Raw genomic sequence first — 23,840 nt, 5'->3', positions numbered from 1 at the left:
TATACAGCCTTGCCGGACTCCTTTCCCAATTTTGAACCAATCAGTGGTTCCGTGTCCAGTTCTCACTGTTGCTTCTTGACCCGCATATAGGTTTCTCAAGAGACAAATAAGATGGTCTGGTACTCCCATCTCTTTAAGAACTTGCCACAGTTTGTTGTGATCCACACAATCAAAGGCTTTAGCATAGTCAATGAAGCAGAAGTAGATGTTTTTCTGGAACTCCCTAGCTTTCTCCATGATCCAGCGTATGTTGGCAATTTGATCTCTAGTTCCTCTGCCTCTTCGAAATCCTGCCTGTACTTCTGGTAGTTCTCGATCCACATACTGCTGAAGTCTAGCTTGTAGGATTTTAAGCATGACTTTACTAGCATGAGAAATGAGTGCAATGGTGCGATAGTTTGAACATTCTTTGGCACTGCCTTTCTTTGGAATTGGAATGTAAACTGATCTTTTCCAATCCTGTGGCCACTGTTGAGTTTTCCAAATTTGCTGGCAAATTGAGTGTAGCACTTTTACTGCATTGTCTTTTAAGATTTTGAATAGCTCAGCTGGAATACTGTCACTTCCACTAGCTTTGTTGTTGCTCAGTTTTTCTAAGGCCCACTTCACTTCACATTCTAGGATGTCTGGCTCGAGGTCAGTGACCACCTCATTGTGATTATCAGGGACGTTAAGCTCATTCTTGTATAGTTCTTCTGTGTAATTTTGCCATCTCTTCTTAATCTCTTCTGCCTCTGTTAGGTCCCTGCCATTTTGGTCCTTTATCATGCCCATTTTTGCATTAAACGTTCCCTTCATTTCTCCAATTTTCTTGAAAAGATCTCTGGTCCTCCCTATTCTATTGTTTTCTTCTATTTCTTTGCACTGTTCATTTAAGAAGGCAGTCCAACTAGAAGCGTTTTTTTACCTTCTAACAGCAAATCTATCATAACATATCTTCCTTGCTTATCTACTTCAATTAGTTCCGCTGTTAGAGTACTTTTAATGTAGACAACCACTCCATTTTTCTTATTCATCGTGGAGGCAACAAATTGCGTGCCCAACCTTGAGTTCGATAAATACTTTTGGTCCATAACCCTAATATGCATTTCTTGCAAACATATAACATCAGTCTTAAATTGTTTTAAATATTGAAAAACTTTCTTTCTCTTCTGTGGTGAGTTTAATCCATTGACATTCCAGGTTAGAAATTTAGTCGCCATGCTTGGCGTCCCGAAGCTTTTGGAGCACATCTTCAATGGCCCCTGTAACTTCTTTAGGCCGCGCTCCTCCCACAGCTTCACTGTAAGTACGCTTTGAAAGTTCCATAAACTTCTGCTGGTCTTGCTCTTGTACTTGTCTTGCTCGTCTTAAAGCGGCACGCGTCAACCTCTGCTCTCCAGCAGCAGCCGATGAAGCTGTAATTTGATCCCCTCCAGCACCGTTCTCCTCTGTCTGTCCCCCTTCAGCATCTTGAAATTTTCCCTCTCCAGATCCCTTTGCAGCTTCCAAGAGTGATAGAGGGGTTGCTTTTAAAACATTGCTGTAGAAATCACGCGCCTGAGTCACGGTAACCAGACGATATCTTTTACCTTCGTGCATCACCACCAAGCCGACTGGAATCTCCCATCTAAACTTGATATCACGTTGCTTAAGTTCCTGTGCAAGAAATGCAAAATCTTTCCTTCTTCTTAAAATCTTTGGAGGAATCTCTTTTAGAACCAGGACTTCTTGCTCAGCAACCACAACTTTAGTATCATAAGCAGCTTGAATAACTTCATCTCTAGTTGCTCTCTTTGTAAAATAGACCACCACATCTCTAGGTAGCTTCCTCTACCTTGCAATCCATGAATTTACACAAAAAATTTTATCCATGCTTCCCTCTATTTCAGAAGCTGGCTGACCCAATACTGCTTCCAAAGCCTCAGAAATCAGCTGCTTTAAGTCTTCTTTAGGATTCTCTTTTAAGCCCCTGATTCTAATAGCATACTGCATCTGATGGTACTGGACAAGGCTCAATTCTCCGTCCATTTTATCCCTTAAATTTTCATTCTCCAGTACCTTTACTTCTAATATAGAGTTCTTTTGACTAAGATCCTCCACTTTTTCATCCAAACGTTGCACACATTCAGCCACGCTTTCAATTGTAAACAAAATGTCTACCCTCATTGCACTAAACTTCTCTTCCATCCTCTCCTCCAATTTCTCCAGTTTCTCCTCCAGCTTTGCCATCTTATCATCCATCATTTCTGACATTACCTGGGATTGCTTTGCAAAGGCATCTTGTAAGTCCTTAAGCGTCAATGCCACAGGAGGTGCAGGAGGAAGCAAAGTTTGCAACGATGTCTGTTGCACCGGGGAAGTTCCCGCACTCCGAAGAACTTTAGAGGAAGATTTAGCCGCCATCTTTCCCCACTTTCACTTGTTGCGTACTTTCACTTTAAAGCTATAAAGTCCATTGAGCTAGGGAGTAAAAATAAAAATCCACTTCACCTTGACCTCCTGTACCGCTCTGCCTGCTCCTTATTACTCAAAAGTCTTTCCTTCTGGCAGGAGTGGTCGCTGACGCCTGGCTCTGCTCCAAAAATCCCGGAGCAGAGATGCTGAGCAGCTCGGAGCAACCCAGGCTTCGGGGGGGCTCAATCCTTCAGCCGCCCAAACTTTCAGCTCAGGCGGCCCCAGAGAGCTCATCCCCTACCTGGGGTCTCACCCCCTCCTCTTCTCCCGAGGAGGAGGCTTCAAATCCACCTAAACAGCTGATCGGCGCTGTTTTCGGTGGATAAACACAGCTGCGGAGCGGACAGCCCGAAAACGGCTGTCTTCGGCGCCGCGTCGCCACCGGAAGTCAGCAGGACCTTAGTTTTCTTGACACTGGACTGCATCTTGTTGGATAGGGTCCGAGGCTTGAGTCTGTCAGGCTGACCCATTTAATAATATTCTTTCCAAAATTTTAAACAGTTCAAATTGTCAAAGGCTGCCTCTGCATCTAAGGAAATCAATGTAGCTTGTTTTTCATTATGTTGCTAGAAATATTCCAAACTGTCTGACACATTTCTAGTATTAACCCTCAACCTTGTTTTAGGTAAAACACCCCATTGATCTTAATGAATAAGTTCTTCAAAAGTATTTTCAACCTACCAGCCAAAACCACTGGAAACAACTTGTAATCATTATTCAGTAATAGTCAATAGTTTATAGAAATCAGATCTGGGCCCTCTTTAAGTATTAATGCTACATTAGCTTCTTTCCAGCTGTCCAGCTTCTTTCTCCTGGGTGAAATAGAATTCATCATATTTTGTAAAGGTTGTAAGAGTTCATTCTCAAAACATTTGTAATAAGAAGCTGTAAATCTCCTGATCCAGGCATCTTTTCTGTTTTAGTCTTTTTTTCTAACTTCACAGACTTTATGGTCTGATTTTATGTCTCTCTAGCCTTTGGTAAATTTTGTTTCTTTAAATATTCACCATTTTCTCCAGGGAAATTTCTTGTCCTTTGTATAAATTATTAGAGTAATATTGATAAAACATTTTTGCATGTTTACATTATGTGTTTTTACATTATTTTCATCTTGTAATTTTAATATTAACTTTTTTTTGTAATTTATATGTCAGCTATTTCAGTGGTTTGTTTGCAGACTCTTTTTTTGGTTTGCATAATTCATTTTTATTTCCATTTTGCTTATTGTTAACAAAGACAGTGGTCACTGTAGAAGCTTACTTTGTTGGGTAAAACTGGAAGCTTCTCTAATTTTTTTTCTTTTTACCTCATCCCAAAGAGCTTGTATTTTCTCTCGACTTTTTAAATTGGATAGTTTACTGTTATGTTGTATAAAATATCACGAAAGCTTTACTTGCATCCTAAATCATCTCTGGGGCTGTGTCTTTGTTAAGATGTCACAATCTGCGGATCACCCATTTCCTTCAGCAAATATGCAACTAATGTACATAAGCAAATATGTACAAACCCAAAACATATATACAAACCCAAAACATTATAAAGAAATCCCTCACGGTCCTGTCTAATATTCACTCCGCTTCGAAGTCAGGTAACAGGATTAGACTTTGAAGTGCAAGTCACTCACCCTTCTTTCCTCATAATGACCAGTCCAGTTCAACCCGTATTTCTCATCTCCAGCAGAGATTGTCTGGGATCCATTCCCACCTTCAGTGGGCTCTCCTCAGCAGTGCATCGCACACCCTCAGAGCCTCGTGTAGTGCTTTTAATCACTGGAAGCCTTACTGTGCAGGGATCTCCCAAAGTAAAAACTTCCCTGACCAAATCAAAATTCCTCCAAGCGAACCTTTAAATGGGTTCCGGAATTGGAGAAGCAAAAGGGAGGCGAAACGACAAGCCTGCAAAGCGGCAGGAGCAGATTGTGAGTGATTGGCCACCTCTCGTCTCAGGCTCCTGATCCGGGTCACGGCACCCCACTACCGTAGCCGAAACCTGGCTCACTCAGAGCAATGAAATCATTTTGAAGATTCAAGATAATTTTATCTCCTTGCAATCAATAACACAGCGCATACTGGACTCCCAACAAAGCTTTTGGCACTTTACGGAGCAGCCATCAGCAACAACAGGACCTGGACTTGTATATGTTTAGCATCTCACATTGCAAAGGCAAACAAAAGAAAGAGGCAGACGTAGTGGAAATTACAGCATGATATAAGAATATTTAGATCAATCCATACGTGTGACATTATTTATCCCTCCCTACTGGATCAGCATACTTGCAGCACTATCTTTGAGACATGGTCAGTGAATTCGGTTTACCGGACCTTAGATTCCTGAGTGAGCCTTTTCCCCTGTTTCATTCAGGATCAATTCAGTTTGTCGTGAATGTTTTCTTACAAAGGTACCTTTAGCAGTCCATAATTTTGGGGGTGGGGGTAGGTGGGGAACAGATCTTGGAGATTTGATACATTTGTATGGGGGGGTAACATCACCACAGTATACTGCAGTGAGGAGGATCTGAAATTTAATGTTTCAAACATCAATGTAGTTATGCTTACACAGAAGTAGAGTGAAGGATTTTAAATTACATACAAAAAAGAGCAAAAAAACTAGGATAGATAGATGTATTTGTGTTTATTAGCAGAATGCTTACTGCAAACGGGGGGGGGGGGAAAAGGATGGATAGGATTAAGGATGAATGAGTGAGCCGAACAAAAAGCTAAGTGAGCAGCGTCAAATAAATTCATGAGGTTTGATCATAGGAGAGTTGAATTTAAAACAAAATATATAAAGAAAAAATGAGAGTCGAAAATAATGGAAATATTGGAAAGTTCTGATACCACGGAGGCGATAATTTCCTGAGAAAGAGAGATGTAAGCTTAACAAAGGATGATGCTGAAATGCTGTATGAATATGGTGGAAGAAGAGAAAACTCTGGAACCATGTGCAAATGGTCTTGGTGTGACTTGGCTTTAGAAATGACTATGGAGATTCTCAATCACCAGGTCTTGTTTGTCCCAAAGGTGCTTTTCTAAAAGGCAATTGGATGTTCTTGGTTTGTTTCTTTTTTTTTTTAATCCCATTTATATCCCGCCCTTCGAAGACTCAGGGCGGCTTACAATTTTAAGCACAAACCAATGTGCTTAGCAATAACCTTCATTCTCTGTATATGCCTGCTTATTAGGGCTTTCGCCCCCCCCCCAAGCGGCATTATTACAAAGTCAGCTTATTGCCCCCGACAATCTGGGTCCTCATTTTACCTACCTCGGAAGGATGGAAGGCTGAGTCAACCTTGAGCCTGGTGGGACTCGAACCTGCAATAATTGCAGGCAGCTGGTGTTACTTGAGGCATTAGCCCACTGCTCCACCAAGGCTCTTTGAAAACATATGACTTTCTCATCCAAGAAGCTGCTTTGGTGACTAAAGAAGCTTTTTGGATGAGAAGCAAAACATTTTCAACCCCCCCCCCCCTAAAACAAAACTGCCTTTTGGAAAAACACCTTTGGGCTAGCTTTAGATGTATTTTGTTTTTTCTTATCTTGTATCTTTAATTTCTTTGGCTTGCTATTTCTTAGTATCTTTCACCCTGAAGGCGAATATGTGTACACAGATATGTACTGTATGTATGTTATCAAGTCCTTTCTCAATTGTAGCTAGAAAATGATGTGTGAAAAGCATCAGCTCTCGGGGCTTTCCTCAAGACACACAGCTGCCCTGTTTATGCTGTAGGTGTTGTGGCTTGTACTTTATTTCTCCATGAAGGCAAAACTGTGACACAGACAGTTATCATAAGCTGGTGTCTTGCAAAGAAAGGGGTGCATTATTCTTAAAAGGCTCACAAGAGGTTTTGTACTGTCTTAACTGTCAAGCTGTGAGACTCTCTGTGTGAGTTTCTGTATGTGTGTATACAATTCAGGTAAGCACGGAGGCCATACCCTTGGGGGTGATATAGTTCTCCAAAGTAACAGGGAGAAAAATAGAAGGGTGTTTTACCAGAATGTCGTGTGCGTAGGCATTTTTCCTAGTTCTACTGATAACAGAACTGTTTCTTCATTAAAAATTAACGTCCTGCCTTTAATACAATGCATTAAAGACAGCATCTGTCCACTTAGGCCCACTGTGATCGAAGACACTAGTGGCGGTATAGCAGATCGATTTTCTGTGACAGCTGGTCCTGTCCTGGTAGTTTATCTTTTCTGAAGACAAGATTTGTGTGTGTTCCTCAGTTTATAGTGTTGAAGGCCGGTATATGTTCCTGGAAATGGAATTGGCGTGGTATGGCTTTAATATTTAAAATGTAATATCTGAACAGCATATAATTTACCCTCAAGCTTTTCTGTGAAATCAAATGGAGACCTAAAATTTCCTTCTTCCAATTTAAACTTTGCCAGTCTTTAAATAAAACAAAATGCCTAAAATATATAATATTGGCTTTTGTTGAATATTGAACAGAATTTCTTCCCTTAAAATAATAATAATTTTAAAAAATCGTTGATATCTAATATTGTTCTCTGTCTTTGTTGATGGCTGATTTTCCACAGAGAGTGAGCTAACGATTGAGGGATTATTTTCGTAGTTTCCTCTGCCATCCTACAGTACTAAGCATGAACAGTTGCGGAATCATCCTTAAGATTCTCCTTTGTGTCTTTACCTATCATCTTTCATGTGTGAGCCAGTGCAAGGCAAATAGAAATAAAGATTGAGATAGATGTAACATCAAGATAGTTTGGAGCCAAATTCTCTTAATAGCCCCGAACTGCTGTTTATTGAATCCATAACTCTGGGGTGGGCAACTTTTTCGAGACTAGGGGTAATGCTTTGAAGGTGGGTTCTTGGCAGCATTTTGTAGCAAAAAAATAATAATTAATAGGTCAAGTATCGGAATAACAATGTCTCTAATAAAAGGTATGCTACCTGCTCTTACAATTGGCCTATAAACGGCATCCATACTAATGATACATGCATATCATTTTTAAATTTTAAAATTATAGGGTTTTTTTCTAATCATCTTATAGCTAGGAAGAAACAACGAAAATATATAATTGTTGAGCTCTAATGCATATTTTGGTGGCAATAATTTTGTTCTGGCTGCAATAAAATCATGCGAGATTATGAGGTGAATCTTAATGTCCTGTGGATATTACCTCAACAATTATACAAGACCCTTTTAGCTTATTGAATTCAAATCTTAAGAATTATGCTTTGCATTCCCCAGAATGCATCAAATTGACTTCTACTTTTGGAACCTACCTTTTCCTTTCCTTAGAGGATCATATGAGGTCTTGCAAATCAAAGTGCTGGCTGAAATTAATCTTTCTAGAAGGAACGTTGGCCCACATAATCCTACATGATAATTGCAGCCTTATATGATTGTGGTGTGTCATCACAGTTCTTGATGATCCTGGGTTTTGACAGAGCCTTGACCAGAAAAATAAAAGTAAATTACTACTTCTTATAATAGTGGCTTCTGTTGATCAGTTTTAACATCTCGCTCCTTTAATAACTTCCTCTTTGTATAAAATAACTTTCTCAATGTTTAGACTTAACCGTCTGCCATCCTTGCTTCTAAAGAATTTTTTTTTTAACATTTGATCTCAAGGTTTCCAGCACCCCAGTGAGGCAGTTAAGACGGTGCTGCATATTGTATATTTGCTGTGCTGCCTTCTGCATTAAGCCTGGCAGTCTGAATTAATAGGTCTCTTACGGGCTCACTGTTTAGCTCAGGGCTAGGCAACCTTGGCTCTTTTATGACTCGTGGACTTCAACTCCCAGAATTCCTGAGCTAGGATGGCTGGCTCAGGAATTCTGGGAGTTGAAGTCCACAAATCATAAAAGAGCCAAGGTTGCCTAGCCCTGGTTTAGCTCATCCAGAAGAGTTGAATGGAAAAGTTTATTTGTTGATTTCTTCCTCTTTAGACCTAGTTTATTGTTACTTGTATTAAATCATCTGATTCTTAGTACCTGAGCTCTTCATTGGCTTTTTTAATGGTTCAATTGGATTTTGCCTTTCCTTGTATATAAACTAATAGGAATAAGTCTTTCGCCTACTGTAATTCACTCCCTCCAAACAGTCTTTGTTACAGGTGCCTCTGGAGGTCAGGGGGTTAAAGAAAATAACTATATAAATTCAAATAGAGTCCCTGTGGTTGAAGTTTTTAATCGGAATTAGGGCCTGATTGAGTTTTCATGTTAATATTTTCCTGCCCTTTTCCCTTCTCGTAGATGCTTTTACCTTACTGGGCTGTTGAATTCTACAGTATATTGATTGATTCTCTTTTGTTCACTGTCTCCTTTCTCTTCCAGGGTAATTCAAATGGCATTGCTTCTGTGGATGTTTCAGCTGGCTTTGTTGGACTAAACGACTATGTAGAAATTCCTGCCATTTTTCTTACTGCACTTGCAACATACTCGGGCCCCTTGCTATGGGCCATTCATTTGTTGTGTTATTTGAGTTCTGAAGTGGACAGGTAAACTTTTTATACCATCATTTTATTTATTTTATTCATACAGCCGCCTAGCTTAAGCAAGGTAATCCTTAGATGGCTCTCAGTAATATTAAATAAAAGCAGAATGAATAAAACTTACCAACCCCATGACAACATTGCGTATCCCAGGTGCAGTACCGCAACATCACATAGACTCTCCATGCTCTTACATTTGCTGGGCTCACTACTGCCCTAGTGTGATATGAGCCAGGTCTTCACCATCTTCCAAAAGGCTAATAGTTCAAGGGCTTATAGATGGCTTATACCAGAGGTGTCAAACTCAATTTCATTGAGGGCCGCATCAGCATTGCGGTTGCCCTCAGGGGGCAGGGTGGGCGTGGCCAGGGTGGGCGTGGCCTACTGGGTGGGCATGGCTAGAGTGCATATGGCCTACTGGGTGGGCATGGCCAGCTCTACATCGTTCGCATCAAGGGTGCCTATGGGGGCCTGGGCAGGAGTGGGACAGATCTGAGGGTCTCTGGCAGAAGGAGGGTCTCTGGGCCAGGGCCAAGGCAGTGGGGGCCGTTCCCTCACTCTTTCCAGGATGGCTTTTCGGGCTACATGAAACCACTTTGCGGGCCGGATCCGGCCCCCGGGCCTTGTGTTTGACATGTCTGGCTTATACAGTAAATAGACCCATATATTAAATCATACCATTTCTGAACGCTGAGAGTTAGCTGGTCCATGTTGCTGGGAGCTAGCCAAGTAAGAGGTGTCTTAAAAAGACAGGTTGTTACATGCCTGATCTCAACCTCATTTTGGACGAGATAATAAGTCACAAGAGTCGTTTTGTGGTGAGTTGGGCAGCTATACAAACTTGTTCAATAAAATAAATCACTGGCTTGGGGAGAAGAATTGGCAGTAAACAGGAAGACTGCCCATTGATTTCTTTTCTTTTCTTTTTTTAAAGAATCTGTTCAGGAAAGACTCTTAGGGATAAAATGATTTCAGGAAATAGGAATTCGTGTAGAAGAAAATTGGTTGGCAGGGGAATATTCTTGTCTTCCTTGAAATGTTCTCTCAGGCCCCTGTCTTAGTATACCAAGTATCTAGCTGATGGCAAAGGAGGGGGACTCAATAGAGGACAGCAGGAATCTGGTAATATTTTAAAACTATATATAAATTTGCCAAGGTCCTTCAAGCACAGGGGCCGTTAGCTATTCTATTCCCTTGCCAGCTTTCCTCTGGAAAAGTAGTGGGGAATGGAGTTCCTGCAGCGGCAGCAGCTATAATTTTTCACATTCGGTTCAGATAGATACAGATACGAAAGATTTACAGCTGACTCTTAAGTTTGATAATATTGATTGCTGATGTCAAAGCTTTCTCATCAAAATCTTTTGCTTTAAGTTCTTTTATTTGGGGAAGGGAAAAGGTGTGCATATAAACCAAATAAAAATTGGTTATAGCAAGAGAAAAAAGAGATTGGTTTTATTTCAGCCTGAGAACAGGGACTGTGATGAACATAAGCGGTGTGTACATCTGCATTTTTAAATATTTATATCTTTGCTCTTAAAGTAGTACAGTAGCAGCCCTATTTAGGTGAAGATAATGATGTTCCTCTGCACAGCATGTGGCACGACTGCAGTGCAATCTTACACCTACTTTTCTAACTAACTGTATTCAGCAGCATTTACTGTATTTATTGAGATTTCCATTTGAGTAGAAAGGGAACTTATTTACATAATTTATACATGCACTTTCAGCATAAATTTATATTTCCAGTGCAGCTATCAAATTAGTCGGAAGCAATAAAGGTTCTAAAGGAAATTTTATTAAAAAAACACGAATCCAAATAAGTAACAAAGAAAGCATTATGTAATATTTTTAAAAAACTAGCAGTTCTGAAAAATCTGACCCACTGTAGGCACATAATAACTGTGACTAGGGGGGCCTTTGCCCAGGTTCGCCTGGTGTGCCAGTTGCGGCCCTATCTAGACCGGGATGCCCTGCGTACGGTCACTCATGCGCTCGTGACCTCTCGTTTAGACTACTGCAATGCTCTCTACATGGGGCTGCCCTTGAGGACCACTCGGATGCTCCAACTGGTACAGAATGCAGCCGCGAGAGTTGTGTTGGGAGTCTCCCAATACTCCCATGTTACACCTCTGCTCCGTGAGCTGCATTGGCTCCCAGTTGTCTTCCAGGTGAGATTCAAGGTTCTGGTAATGGTTTTCAAGGCCCTACATGGCATGGGTCCGGAGTACCTTAGGGATCACCTGCTGCCGGCGTCAACTTCCCTCCGCCCTGTGCGTTCCCACAGAGAGGGCCTCCTCAGGGTGCCACCGGTCAGAGAATGTCGTCTGGTGGCCCCCAGGGGGAGGTCCTTCTCTGTGGGCACCCTGGATTTATGGAATCATTTGCCGGTTGAGCTCCGGATGGCGCCCGACCTTCGCTCCGTCCGACGCGATCTGAAGACTTATTTGTTCGAACAAGCCGGCCTGGCCTGATGGGGGATGGGTTTGGATTTTATTGTTGTTTTAAATGTATTTTAATCTATTGTTGTAACTTGGGCATCTCGTTTAATTCTTTTTTAATTTTTGTATTTTTGTACTTTTATATGTTTGCCCTGTTCACCGCCCTGAGTCCTTCGGGAGAAGGGCGGTATACAAATAAAATTATTATTATTATTATTATTATTATTATTATTATTATGTTTGATGCCTAAATGATGGTAATCACACTATTGGGCAGGTCTTTCTGGGAAGACATTCTATAAAGTGTACTACTAAAGAAGTAGTACTTTGCCCAGCTTTACCTGGTGTGTCACCTGTGCTTTTTCTTGAATGAGAAGATTTTGCAATAGAGATTCATGTTTTCACTGCCATCTATCTTGACTACTGCAATGCTCTTCACATGGGGCTGCCTTTAAAAACCATCTGAGGCATCAGCTGGTAGTGAACCAGGTGCTTGCCAGCAGTTATCACTAAGAGCATAATATCTCTAAGGTGTAAAGTAAGCTCTACATTGGTTGCCAGTAGCTTTTGAGTGCAGTTTAAAGTGTTGGTGTTAAACTCTTTATGGCCTGGTGCTAGGCCATCTGTAGAACCACATTTCCTGACTGAAGGAACTATTAAACTATTAAAAATGGACAGGGAGAAGCAACTGATTGTTCCCTACAATCAGGGCTGTAGTGGCTCAGTGGTTAGAGTGCAGTATTGCAGGCTGACTCTGCCCACTGCCAGGAGTTCAATCCCGACTGGCTCAAGGTTGACTCTAGATTGTCTTCCATCCATCTGAGGTTGGTAAAATGAGGGCCCAGATTGCTCAGGGCAATAAGCTGATTCTGCAAACCACTTAGTTCTGTAAAGCATTATGAAGTGGTACATAAGTCCAAGTGCTATTGCTATTACTATTGCTGCTTTCTGGAGATCAAATTGAGCAATAACATCTTCTTAGGTGCAGAAAATGTGGTTTCTTGGTGATAGCCCCTGGCTGTGGAATGATAGCCCCACCTAGATCTGTTTTACTCCCATTCAATAGGTTATTGGATTGGGATTAGATTAGGTTAAATTAGATTAGATTAGATTAGATTGACAGATATTTGCAAATGGTTAAAGACCTGTTTGTTCTCCCAGGTTTTAGGTTAGGAGGCTGGTTTAGAATTCTATTTTGGTCTTTTCATATTATGGAGTTGGTCTTCTAGCGGTCATATTTGTTTTCTTTGCTATATGCTGTTCTAAATTCTCTTTTTAACTGTAAGCTATCCAAAGTTGTTGGGGAGTTGGAATCCCCCTGAAACATAATTAAATAATAAATAAATTCCCTGTACAAACGCTGGATCATGTTGAATGCTGTTCAAAAATCCTAGAGAAGGTACAGGGCTATCTTTCCCCTTTTGCTTGGAACAGGTCATTCCTCATGGCAACCACCAGGGCAACTTTTTTTCAGATCCAGGCTACAATCCAGACCGAAATGTGTAGGACACTTCCACACCCGCAGCATTTTAAATCTCCAAACCCTTTGGAGTTGTACTCATGCTGCTCCATGGGTGCCCTCACCACTGATGTCAAGAGTTTAGCCAACATGCCCCCCCCGCCCCAGTTCTCTCGAGCTGACTAATGGAGCCTGCAGAAATCCTCCCTTTTTTGTTTTTGTCTCAGTACGAGGAAACGAAAAGGCAAAACTCCTCAGATCCACCAGCAAAGAGGATAGGAGAACAGAGCCTTGCCTATATGGGTAGGTGAAGCAAATCAGGGCGAGTTCCCATTAATGGGACACTATCCACTATTTCATAGCTCTGGACAAAACACTGGAATATAGATGAAATGGTTGCCTCTGGAGTAGTAGCTGAACTGGAAATTGACTCGGCTGTTAAAGATTTTCCCCAAACCAATGGTGAGGGTCCAGAATTGGTACAATTTTTACGCACGAAAGAGCCTTGGAGAACCTTGTAAATCGGAGGTCCCCAATCTTTTGAGCACCAGGGACCGATTCCGTGGAGAGAGGTTTTTCCGCAGACCGGATGGGGTGTGGTTTTGTGTGCTGCCGGCATCCTGCAGATGGGGCTTGTTTATGTGGACCAGTTGCTGGCATGCTGCAGGGGTTGTAAACAACCCCTTGTATTAGTCATTCTTCTCTCCGTATTGCACAAAGTGAATGAGTTGCCCAGAGGAGAAACTATATTATTTTGCAGGCTTTCTGGTTCACAGTTCAGCCTACTACCACACTAGCTACATCGAATAGTTTTTTTTTATTTTCTACTTTCAGAAAATAAGAGCGTAAGATTTCACTTGAATTACTGCAGATCATAATGGTTCCTTTTTTTTCTTATTATACCTGACAACAAGTAGTAGTAGTAGTAGAAGAAGAAGAAGAAGAAGAAGAAGAAGAAGAAGAAGAAGAAGAAGAAGAAGAAGAAGAAGAAGAAGAAGATTATTTTCACTTTATGGCTGATAGGAAATAATTTTTATTTTAGGCTTACAGCACCTTTTTCCTCTTCATATGGTTCCTTTAAAATCTCATGGCTTGTACATCTAGCCACACGTGATTTGGTTTACCAAAACCCTTTGGTATTTCATCTTTGCAGATGTATGGGACGCCTACTGTGCATCAGAAAGATTGCCTATGTGCTAATGCTGTTTTGCATTACAAAACCTGCAGCATTCTCCCCCCTCCCCTCCTCCAGCCTTTTGTTAAATTTAATAAGCTGTTTTCTGGGCAGCGTGCAATTCCATTTTCAGCTGCAAAGCCTGCGTATGAATGCCCTGCCAGGATGCAGAAGCTGTGGTGTCACAGTCCCCATAGCAGTCACCACCATAGAATCACAAAATATTTATTCATGATGGTGTCAGTGCTTCTCATATAGATGAGCATGTCCAGGATCTCATTAGCTAACTTAGGTTCAGCAATAGGCTAAAATTGTCACGGGAGGAAACTTGAATACAGTATTGAAAAGGCTGCATTTCAGGTATCAAATTGCAGCAGATCCCACCTCTCTCTCTCTCTCTTTTCCTATTCCACCCCATACCAGGCACTTGGGAGAGAGATGTTGACTGTTATTCTGAGAACTGAGACAATAAAAGGCATCCATTTCTGATACACTTTTTAGAGTTGTAGCTATAAAAGTGGCTAACAAAATGTTTTAAAGAACCTGGGAATATATTTCTCATTATTGTCTAACACTTAACCTGTCCTCTAGGTATGAAGGGTGAGAAAATAGGATTCTGGTCTAAATTTGACAAATATAAATAATTTTCAAGGTTGTCTAAATCCATGCTCTGCTGTCCAGTTTGTAACATGCATCTATATTCAGAAGCCTTTGGGCTAGATGACACGTGTATTAATTCTAGTGCAATCTGAATGGACATCCTAGTGTGTTTTGTAGCTGGTAAAATGGTGACTCTGGAATGTAAGATCCATGAATCAAGGAAAGCTGGACGTGGTCAAACAAGAGATGACAAGACTGAACATCGACATCTTAGGTATCAGCGAACTAAAATGGACAGGAATGGGTGAATTTAATTCAGATGACCATCAGGTATACTACTGCGGGCAAGAATCCCTCAGAACAAATGGAGTAGCCTTCATAGTCAATAAAAGAGTAGGAAAATCAATACTGGGATACAATCCTCAAAATGACAGAATGATCTCAGTTCGAATCCAAGGGAAACCATTCAATATCACAGTAGTCCAAGTCTATGCCCCAACCACCAGTGCTGAAGAGGATGAAATTGACCGGTTCTATGAAGCCCTACAGCACCTTATAGAAGTAACACCAAAAAATGATGTCCTTATCATCATGGGAGATTGGAATGCTAAAGTAGGAAGCCAAAAGATAATTGGAATAACAGGCAAGTTTGGCCTTGGAGTACAAAATGAAGCAGGGCACAGGCTGATAGAATTTTGTCAAGAGAATACGATGGTCATAGCAAACACTCTTTTCCAACAACCCAAGAGACGGCTCTACACATGGACATCACCAGATGGTCAACACAGAAATCAGATTGACTATATGCTCTGCAGCCAAAGATGGAGAAGCTCTATACAGTCGGTAAAAACAAGACCAGGAGCTGACTGTGGCTCAGACCATGAGCTTCTCCTTGCAAAGTTTAGGCTTAAACTGAAGAAAGTAGGGAAAAGCACTAGGCCACTCAGGTATGAATTAAATCATATCCCTGTTGAATATACAGTAGAGGTGACAAATAGATTTAAGGAATTAGATCTGATAGACAGAGTGCCTGAAGAACTATGGACAGAGGTTCGCGACATTGTACAACAGGTAGCAACCAAAACCATCCCAAAGAAAAAGAAATGCAAGAAAGCAAAATGGCTGTCTGAGGAAGCTTTGCAAATAGCTGAGGAAAGGAGGAAAGCGAAAGGCAAGGGAGAAAAACATAGATATGCCCAATTGAATGCAGAATTCCAGAGAATAGCTAGAAGAGATAAGAATGCCTTCTTAAATGAACAGTGCAAAGAAATAGAAGAAAACAATAGAATAGGGAGGACCAGAGATCTTTTCAAGAAAATTGGAGAGATGAAGGGAACATTCCATGCAAAAATGGGCATGATAAAGGACCAAAATGGCAGAGACCTAACAGAGGCAGAAGAGATTAAGAAGAGGTGGCAAAATTACACAGAAGAACTATACAAGAATGAGCTTAACGTCCCAGATAATCACAATGAGGTGGTCACTGACCTCGAGCCAGACATCCTAGAATGTGAAGTGAAGTGGGCCTTAGAAAAGCTGAGCAACAACAAAGCTAGTGGAAGTGACAGTATTCCAGCTGAGCTATTCAAAATCTTAAAAGACAATGCAGTAAAAGTGCTACACTCAATTTGCCAGCAAATTTGGAAAACTCAACAGTGGCCACAGGATTGGAAAAGATCAGTTTACATTCCAATTCCAAAGAAAGGCAGTGCCAAAGAATGTTCAAACTATCGCACCATTGCACTCATTTCTCATGCTAGTAAAGTCATGCTTAAAATCCTACAAGCTAGACTTCAGCAGTATGTGGATCGAGAACTACCAGAAGTACAGGCAGGATTTCGAAGAGGCAGAGGAACTAGAGATCAAATTGCTAACATATGCTGGATCATGGAGAAAGCTAGGGAGTTCCAGAAAAACATCTACTTCTGCTTCATTGACTATGCTAAAGCCTTTGATTGTGTGGATCATAACAAACTGTGGCAAGTTCTTAAAGAGATGGGAGTACCAGACCATCTTATTTCTCTCTTGAGAAACCTATATGCGGGTCAAGAAGCAACAGTGCGAACTGGACACGGAACCACTGATTGGTTCAAAATTGGGAAAGGAGTCCGGCAAGGCTGTATACTGTCGTCCTGCCTATTTAACTTATATGCAGAACACATCGTGAGAAAGGCAGGGCTAGATGAATCAAAAGTTGGAATTAAGATTGCTGGAAGAAATATCAACAACCTAAGATACGCAGATGATACCACTCTAATGGCAGAAAGTGAAGAAGAACTAAAGAGCCTCTTGTTGCGGGTGAAGAAGGAGAGTGCAAAACTTGGGTTGAAACTTAACATTAAGAAAACCAAGATCATGGCATCTGGCCCTCTCAATTCCTGGCAAATAGATGGGGAAGAAATGGAGGTAGTGACAGATTTTTTTTTTCCTGGGCTCCAAGATCACTGCAGATGGGGACTGTAGCCAAGAAATTAAAAGACGCTTGCTCCTGGGAAGGAAAGCCATGGCAAATCTAGACAGCACACTAAAAAGCAGAGACATCACCCTGTCAACAAAAGTGCGTATAGTCAAGGCTATGGTCTTCCCAGTTGCAATGTATGGCAGTGAAAGTTGGACCATAAGAAAGGCTGAGCGCCAAAGAATTGAGGCCTTTGAACTATGGTGCTGGAGAAGAATCCTGCGAGTCCCTTGGACTGCAAGGCGATCAAACCGGTCAGTCCTAGAGGAGATCAATCCTGACTGCTCTTTAGAAGGCCAGATCCTGAAGCTAAAACTCAAATACTTTGGCCACCTAATGAGAAGGAAGGACTCACTGGAGAAGAGCCTAATGCTGGGAAAGATCGAGGGCAATAGAAGAAGGGGACGACAGAGAATGAGGTGGCTGGATGGAGTCACTGAAGCAGTAGGCGTGAGCTTAAATGGACTCCAGAAGATGGTAGAAGACAGGAAGGCCTGGAGGAAGGTTGTCCATAGGGTCGCGATGAGTCGGACACGACTTCGCAGCTAACAACAACAAAATGGTGACTCTACAAACAAGCTACTACAAGTTCTACAAGCTCTATAGCAGGGGTCTTCAAACTTTGCCCTTTTATGACTTGTGGACTTCAACTCCCAGAATTCCTCAGCCAGTGTGCCTGGCTGAGAAATTCTGGGAGTTGAAGTCCACAAGTCATCAAAGTGCCAACTTTGAAGACCCCTGCTCTACAAACGTTTATGGGAATTGAAGGGCTGAAGTCATTGTTTCTGTTAACTGTTCCTCCTTTTGAGTATATTGATGGGAGAGCAGGATCAACATGAGGGAAGAGTGTGAATAGCTTACATGTTCTCAACTCTTGAAGAGCCAGTTGGTAGCAGCAGACCAGAGCACAGTGAAGAACCAAATAGTGGAAGCTGAATAGAGAAAGCTTTGTGCCAGTTTTGGTGGTCAAGATCCTGATGAGTTTAGCCTTCATTAATGAAATAGGATGGATGCATCTTTGCCAATTCTATTGAGGGGTTTTGCTGTCATAACCTTCTTGAAGTTTTCATGGTCATTTTTGACTTGCCCAATTTAATCTTGAGTATTAATTAAAAATCTTATCTGGTAATCTTGCACAAAATCTCCCCGGTGGTATGTGGTATATGCAGAATAACGCTATTCACCCTAGCCTTCCAGTTTTGTTTTGTTTTTTTTAAAATCCCATTTATATCCCGCCCTTCTCCGAAGACTCAGGGCGGCTTACAATCTAAAGCACAAATCAATGTGCTTAGCAATAGCCTTCATTCTATGCATATGCCTGCTTATTAGGGCTTTCGCCCCCCCCCCCCAGCGGCATTATTACAAAGTCAGCTTATTGCCCCCAACAATCTGGGTCCTCATTTTACCTACCTCGGAAGGATGGAAGGCTGAGTCAACCTTGAGCCTGGTGGGACTCGAACCTGCACTAATTGCAGGCAGCTGGTGTTACTTAAGGAGGCATTAGCCCACTGCTCCACCAAGTTTAAATTCCAGTGCTGCTTTATTTAGAGGGCTTAGGTGCATGGGGAAAATGTGCATCTGACTTTTTTTATACAAATAATCAAAATGATTTCATGAACATTAACTTGCCTTACACCATGCCTAAAAATGGTCTGGTTGGTATAGCAAAATATATTGGAAGGAGTGTTCAGTCCAAGACCAAGACCACCCGAAGAGGGGAAAGGCTAAGACAAAACCTGGAGGTGTACACAGCACTGTTAATTCTGTAGATCAGAGTTCCTCACCTTTTCGGCTTTGCTGACCAGCCGGGGAGGAGAGAAGGTGGTACCGTGCGAATGGTGGGCAAGCGTATGTGCATCTCCATTTATGTAAGCAGGTGAGCGTGCACTCCACTCACGCAAATGAAAGATCCGTGCATGTTCTTGCCCGTTGCTTGTGCAAGTGCAGATGCGTGCACGCATATGTGCTCACCTGCTGCTTCCATGTCCCGGTTCTGAATGGCTCACGGCCCCGGGGGGGGGCGTGTGTGTGTGTGTGTGTTGGGGAGTCCTGTTGTGAATAGACTTTAAAAATATAAATAAAAAAAGGATGGGGTGCATCAAAGAAGCCATTGCCATAAAGTGTCACATTCCAAACATCGATAGTTTTCTTCATTTACAGTTTTCAAAATTAATTTTAAAATCTATATATCATGGGGCCCCATGCCTGATATCAGAACCGGGCTGCGCAAGTGGCGAGTGTGCAGGTGTGCGTTTGCGGCTCCACTTGCGCAAATGGAACTGCACATGCATGCGAGCCTGCCGCTCGCAGGGAATCATCCTCCCTCCCTTCCCTCCACTGGTCCACCGAATGGGAAACGTTGGAGACTCCTGATCTGTATGATTGCTTTCTGATGTAATTGCTTCCCCCAGATTATCCTAAGCCTGAGACAGCCTTCAGCCAGTCTTCTCAGAGATCACGGCAATACTTCTGCCTCCTTAATTTGTCTGTTTGTGTGAAAAGTGTTAGGAGGCGTTTGCTTCACTCTGCTGTGCGGAGGGTCATTTGTCACAGATGAATGGCTATCTGTTGTATCTAGGCGTCAAGCCATTAAGAAATAAATCCTTACCTAGTCTTGCCATAAGGATAGCTGGAAGATCAACCAAACAATATTTATTACTAGGATTTCTCTGCCATCGCTGTCTTAAAATGGTGCAAGCACTGTACAAGAAATAAGGTACTTTTATAAAAGGAAAAAACCAAACCTTGCAGGAGTTTTATATATGGACTACGCCTGTTCAGTGCTACCAATTGTTTTCAGAGGCAGTGTGACACAAGTGCTTGTCTTTCCTGGGGTCAGGAAAGATCTGGTCTCAAATCCCCCATCTAATCCTAAAATACTACCTAGTAGCACGAAGCTGACTTTAGCTGTCATAATGACTAACCATGGTTGGCCCAAGTTACTACTCAGACAGGAGATGGACTTGGAATTCAAAGATTGTTTGCAAAATGGAGAAGTTGGGGGGGGGGACATTTTGGAAGAAGGTTGTAGCAAACTGCTTTTGTAATACTGCCAGGAATACTTTATGAATGGAGTCGTCAGGAATCATGGTCAGTGTAACGCAGACATGTCAAACACAAGGCCCGGGAGCCAGATCCGGCCCGCGAAGTGGTTCCATGTGGCCCGCGAAGCCATCCTGTAAACAGTGAGGGAACGGCTCCCGCTGCCTTGGCCCCGGCCCAGGCCAGCCAGAAGCCAATCTACAATTTTGTGGTGGTCATCTATGCTGAAATGCATTCAGTCTTAGCTCCACAAGGCCATCTGGAAACAGTGAGGGACTGGCCCATGCTGCGTCGGCACTGCCCCCTGGGCACACGCTAGGGAGGTATCACCTTTTGTGAGGAATGAAGAAATGCACCATCGCCTGGAAGTGGCCAGCATATGACCCTGCCTACTTTGGGCAGGCTAGGGCCTGGGCAGCATTGCGCTTCTCTTCAGATTCATGGCACTCAGCTCAGCGCCCCACTGCCTGCCAAAACTGGGCAGGCTGGGGGCTGGGCAGCATTGTGCAGGTAACATCGACTCTCATGCTGCTCATGGCATCCCCTCCCCCACAGCCCACCAAGCCGGATATGTGAAGTAGGCGAGGGCCATGTGCTGGCCACTTCCAGGCGATGGTGCATTTCTTCATTCCTCATGAAGGATGACACTTCCCCAGCTGTGTTTCTTGCCTGTTTTTCTCCCTCCCTCATCTCAAATATATTCCTACCAATCTGTTCAAGGAAGGAAGGAAGGAAGGAAGGAAGGGAGGGAGGGAGGGAGGGAGGGAGGGAGGGAGGGAGAAGGAGGGTCTGAGGGAAGTCCTGCCTTAGTCCTGCCCTGCTGCCCTTTCACCATCCCCTTGCCCCCTCCTCCTGGCCTATCCTGGGGGGTCTCCGATCCTATTGCTAAGGAAGCTTTGGATACAAAGCCAGGTCTCCTCACATGGAGAGGGAGTGGGCCTCCCTCTTGACTTTGCCCTCGTACCCATCATGAGCAACCTGGCTAAGGAGAGGAAGCACAGCAGCAGCAGCCTTGAGGAGGAGGTAAGTGCAGCTGGGTGCCACCTTGGGGAAGTGGAGCTGGGCTTAGTGCCATGGGTTCTTGACGGCTGGGCTGGGCATTTGACCTCCATGCCACTGTCCAAACCCCCTCCCCCAAGGCCAGAGAGGAACAGTGAGGCTCCTCCAGTGGACCATGCCTTGGTACTTGCCTCAGTCCCATCTTCTTCTGCCAGAGACCCTCAGATCTGTCCCACTCCTTCCCAGGCTCCCATTGGCACCCTTGATGCCATGCCCACCCTTGATGCCACGCCCACCCTGGCCACACCCACCCGGCCCACCAAGGGCAACTGCAATGCTGATGTGCCCCTCAATGAAATTGAGTTTGACACCCCTGGTGTAACGTATCTTTATCTTTGATTGGTTGATACGCGTGACAGTACTGATGGACCACAGTGTATAGAAAGTACTGCCCTGTAAGTAGCCATATCCATGGGCATTAAGGCTGTCAATGGTTTCCGACTACTCTTCAAGGGCAGCCCTACGTATAACGCATTGCAGTAATCTAAGATGTGGTTTCATATTTTGTTTTCTTTTCAACCATACTTTTTAAATGGAATATAAAATTTACCACGGGCCTAAAATGTAAACAAATTGTGTTTTGTGCTCTTTTTTTCTTAAATACTACAGGAATCCCGCAGCGATTGGGCATGGCTGTTTCTGTTATGCCCTGTTGCGTTCCATCCCAGTTGCAGTATATATTATTCTGATCACGGGACTCCGATACCATCTCTTTATCTGGAGCGTCTTTTCACCAAAACTTCTCTATGAGGGAATACACACTTTCATCACAGCAGCCGTGTGTGCTTTCTTTACAGTGGTGGATCACCAGCGGCGCAGAGACTGAAATTACTGGCCAGGAAGAATTTTGCCGTACTTAATTTCTAATCAGGGACTGAGGTTTTACAGTGGAATGAATATTCTTGCTGCTAGACTCCCAATGAACTCCAGAAATTAGTCTTTGATTTCCCCCCCCCCCCCCCTGTTTTCCTTGGCAAGCTCATTTCATGTCTTGGCTACGGGCATGACAAAACCATCCTGAAGCGGTGCTTGAAGTGTAGGTGGCTGGGAGAGAGAATGGCCGGATTAGCTTTGTTATATGAATGTTGTACAATCTCCTGCTTCCCCTTCCAGTGTCAGATCTAGTGCCTTTCTAAATTTGGAATCCTTATACTGGGACCTGAAGCAGGGCAAACATTGGAGTATGCTGGAATGTAATTAGGTTTAACTACAATTAAAAACCTATACTGACCTCTTCAGTATGAATAAATGTCTTGTGGTTCTTAGTGTTAATCCTACATAATTACAGGGTCCGCTTGTGTTTGCATTGTGCTTTGCCTAGTTCCAGCGAAGCTATCAATGCAGTAAGACAGACATGTCAAACACAAGGCGCAGGGGCCGGATGCGGCCCGCGAAGTGGTTTCATGCGGCCCGTGAAGCCATCCTGGAAAGAGTGAGGGAATGGCCCCCACTGCCTTGGCCCTGGCCCAGAGACCCTCCTCCTGCCAGAGACCCTCAGATCTGTCCCACTCCAGCCCAGGTCCCCATAGGCACCCTTGATGCGAACGATGTAGAGCTGGCCACGCCCACCCAGTAGGCCATACGCACTCTAGCCACGCCCACCCAGTAGGCCACGCCCACCCTGGCCATACCCACCCGGCCCCCTGAGGGCAACCGCAATGCTGATGCGGCCCTCAATGAAATTGAGTTTGACACCCCTGCAGTAAGAGCTGCTGTTTATCACTCCAGGTTGTTGTAGAGCCGGGCCATGCTTAGGACCAGGAGGGTTAGGATTAGGTTCAAAATCAACCAGCAAGCTTTCATGTCTAAGCAAGAACTAAACCTGGGTCTTCCTGCTCCTAGTGCACCACTCAACTCGACTTACAACAGTTATTTTAGTGACTGTTACAAGGTACAGCATCACTGAAAGAAGTGACTTATGACCATTTCTCACACTTACGACCATTGGCAGCCTCCTCGTGGTCACATGAAGAGAAGGAAGAGAAGAGCGAGGGGGGACATGATAGCAGTCTTCCAATATCTCAGGGGCTGCCACAAAGAAGAGGGAGTCAAGCTATTCTCCAAAGCACCTGGAGGCAGGACAAGAAGCAACGGATGGAAACTAGTCAAGGAGAGAAGCAACCTAGAACTAAGGAGAAATTTCCTGACAGAACCAACTAACCAGTGGAACAACCTGCCTCCAGAAGTGGTAAATGCTCCAACACTGGAAGTTTTTAAGAAGAGACTGAAAAGCCACTTGTCTGAAATGGTATAGGGTTTCCTGCCTGAGCAGGGGGTTGGACTAGATGACCTCCAAGGTCCCTTCTAACATCATCATCATTATTATCATTATTGTTGTTGTTATTACATGATCAAAATTCAGACAGTTGGCAACTGAGTCATATTTATGGTGATTCCAATTTCCCGGGATCATAATGATCTGCTTTTGCAACCTTCTGGCAAGCAAAGTCAATGGGTAAACCAGCTTCACTTAACAACCGTGTTACTAACTTCACAACTGCTTTGATTCAATTAACAATTGTGGCAAGAAAGGTCATAAAATGGGGCAAAATTCACTCAACAAATGTCTCTCTTAACAAAAACGTAAATTTTGGAGCCGCTTGTGATCGTAGGTTGAGGACTACCTGTATCACTCCGTGCTGACACTTAGTTCAGCACGGTTAAAATAGTCAGTAGAGAGGGACAAGATCACAGCTCACTCCTAACTCCTAATGCC

General features: G+C 43.1%; 1 protein-coding gene across 1 annotated transcript in view; it reads left to right on the top strand.

The window, feature by feature from the left end:
• PIGG (phosphatidylinositol glycan anchor biosynthesis class G (EMM blood group)) overlaps positions 1-22,308 on the top strand; it is an 81,820-nt gene extending 59,512 nt beyond the window's left edge. The window contains exons 12-13 of the mRNA XM_081319388.1: positions 8,737-8,900; positions 21,734-22,308. Of these exons, the coding sequence (XP_081175514.1) occupies positions 8,737-8,900; positions 21,734-21,950 (381 nt within the window). The 3' untranslated portion in view covers positions 21,951-22,308. The remainder of the gene's footprint in view (positions 1-8,736; positions 8,901-21,733) is intronic.
• The last annotated feature ends 1,532 nt before the right edge of the window (positions 22,309-23,840 follow it).

The sequence above is a fragment of the Vipera berus genome, assembly GCF_964194415.1.
Source record: "Vipera berus genome assembly, chromosome: 2".
NCBI classification, from domain to species: domain Eukaryota; kingdom Metazoa; phylum Chordata; class Lepidosauria; order Squamata; family Viperidae; genus Vipera; species Vipera berus.
The sequence above is the reverse complement of the archived record's forward strand: the minus strand, read 5'-3'. Positions and strand labels throughout refer to the sequence as shown.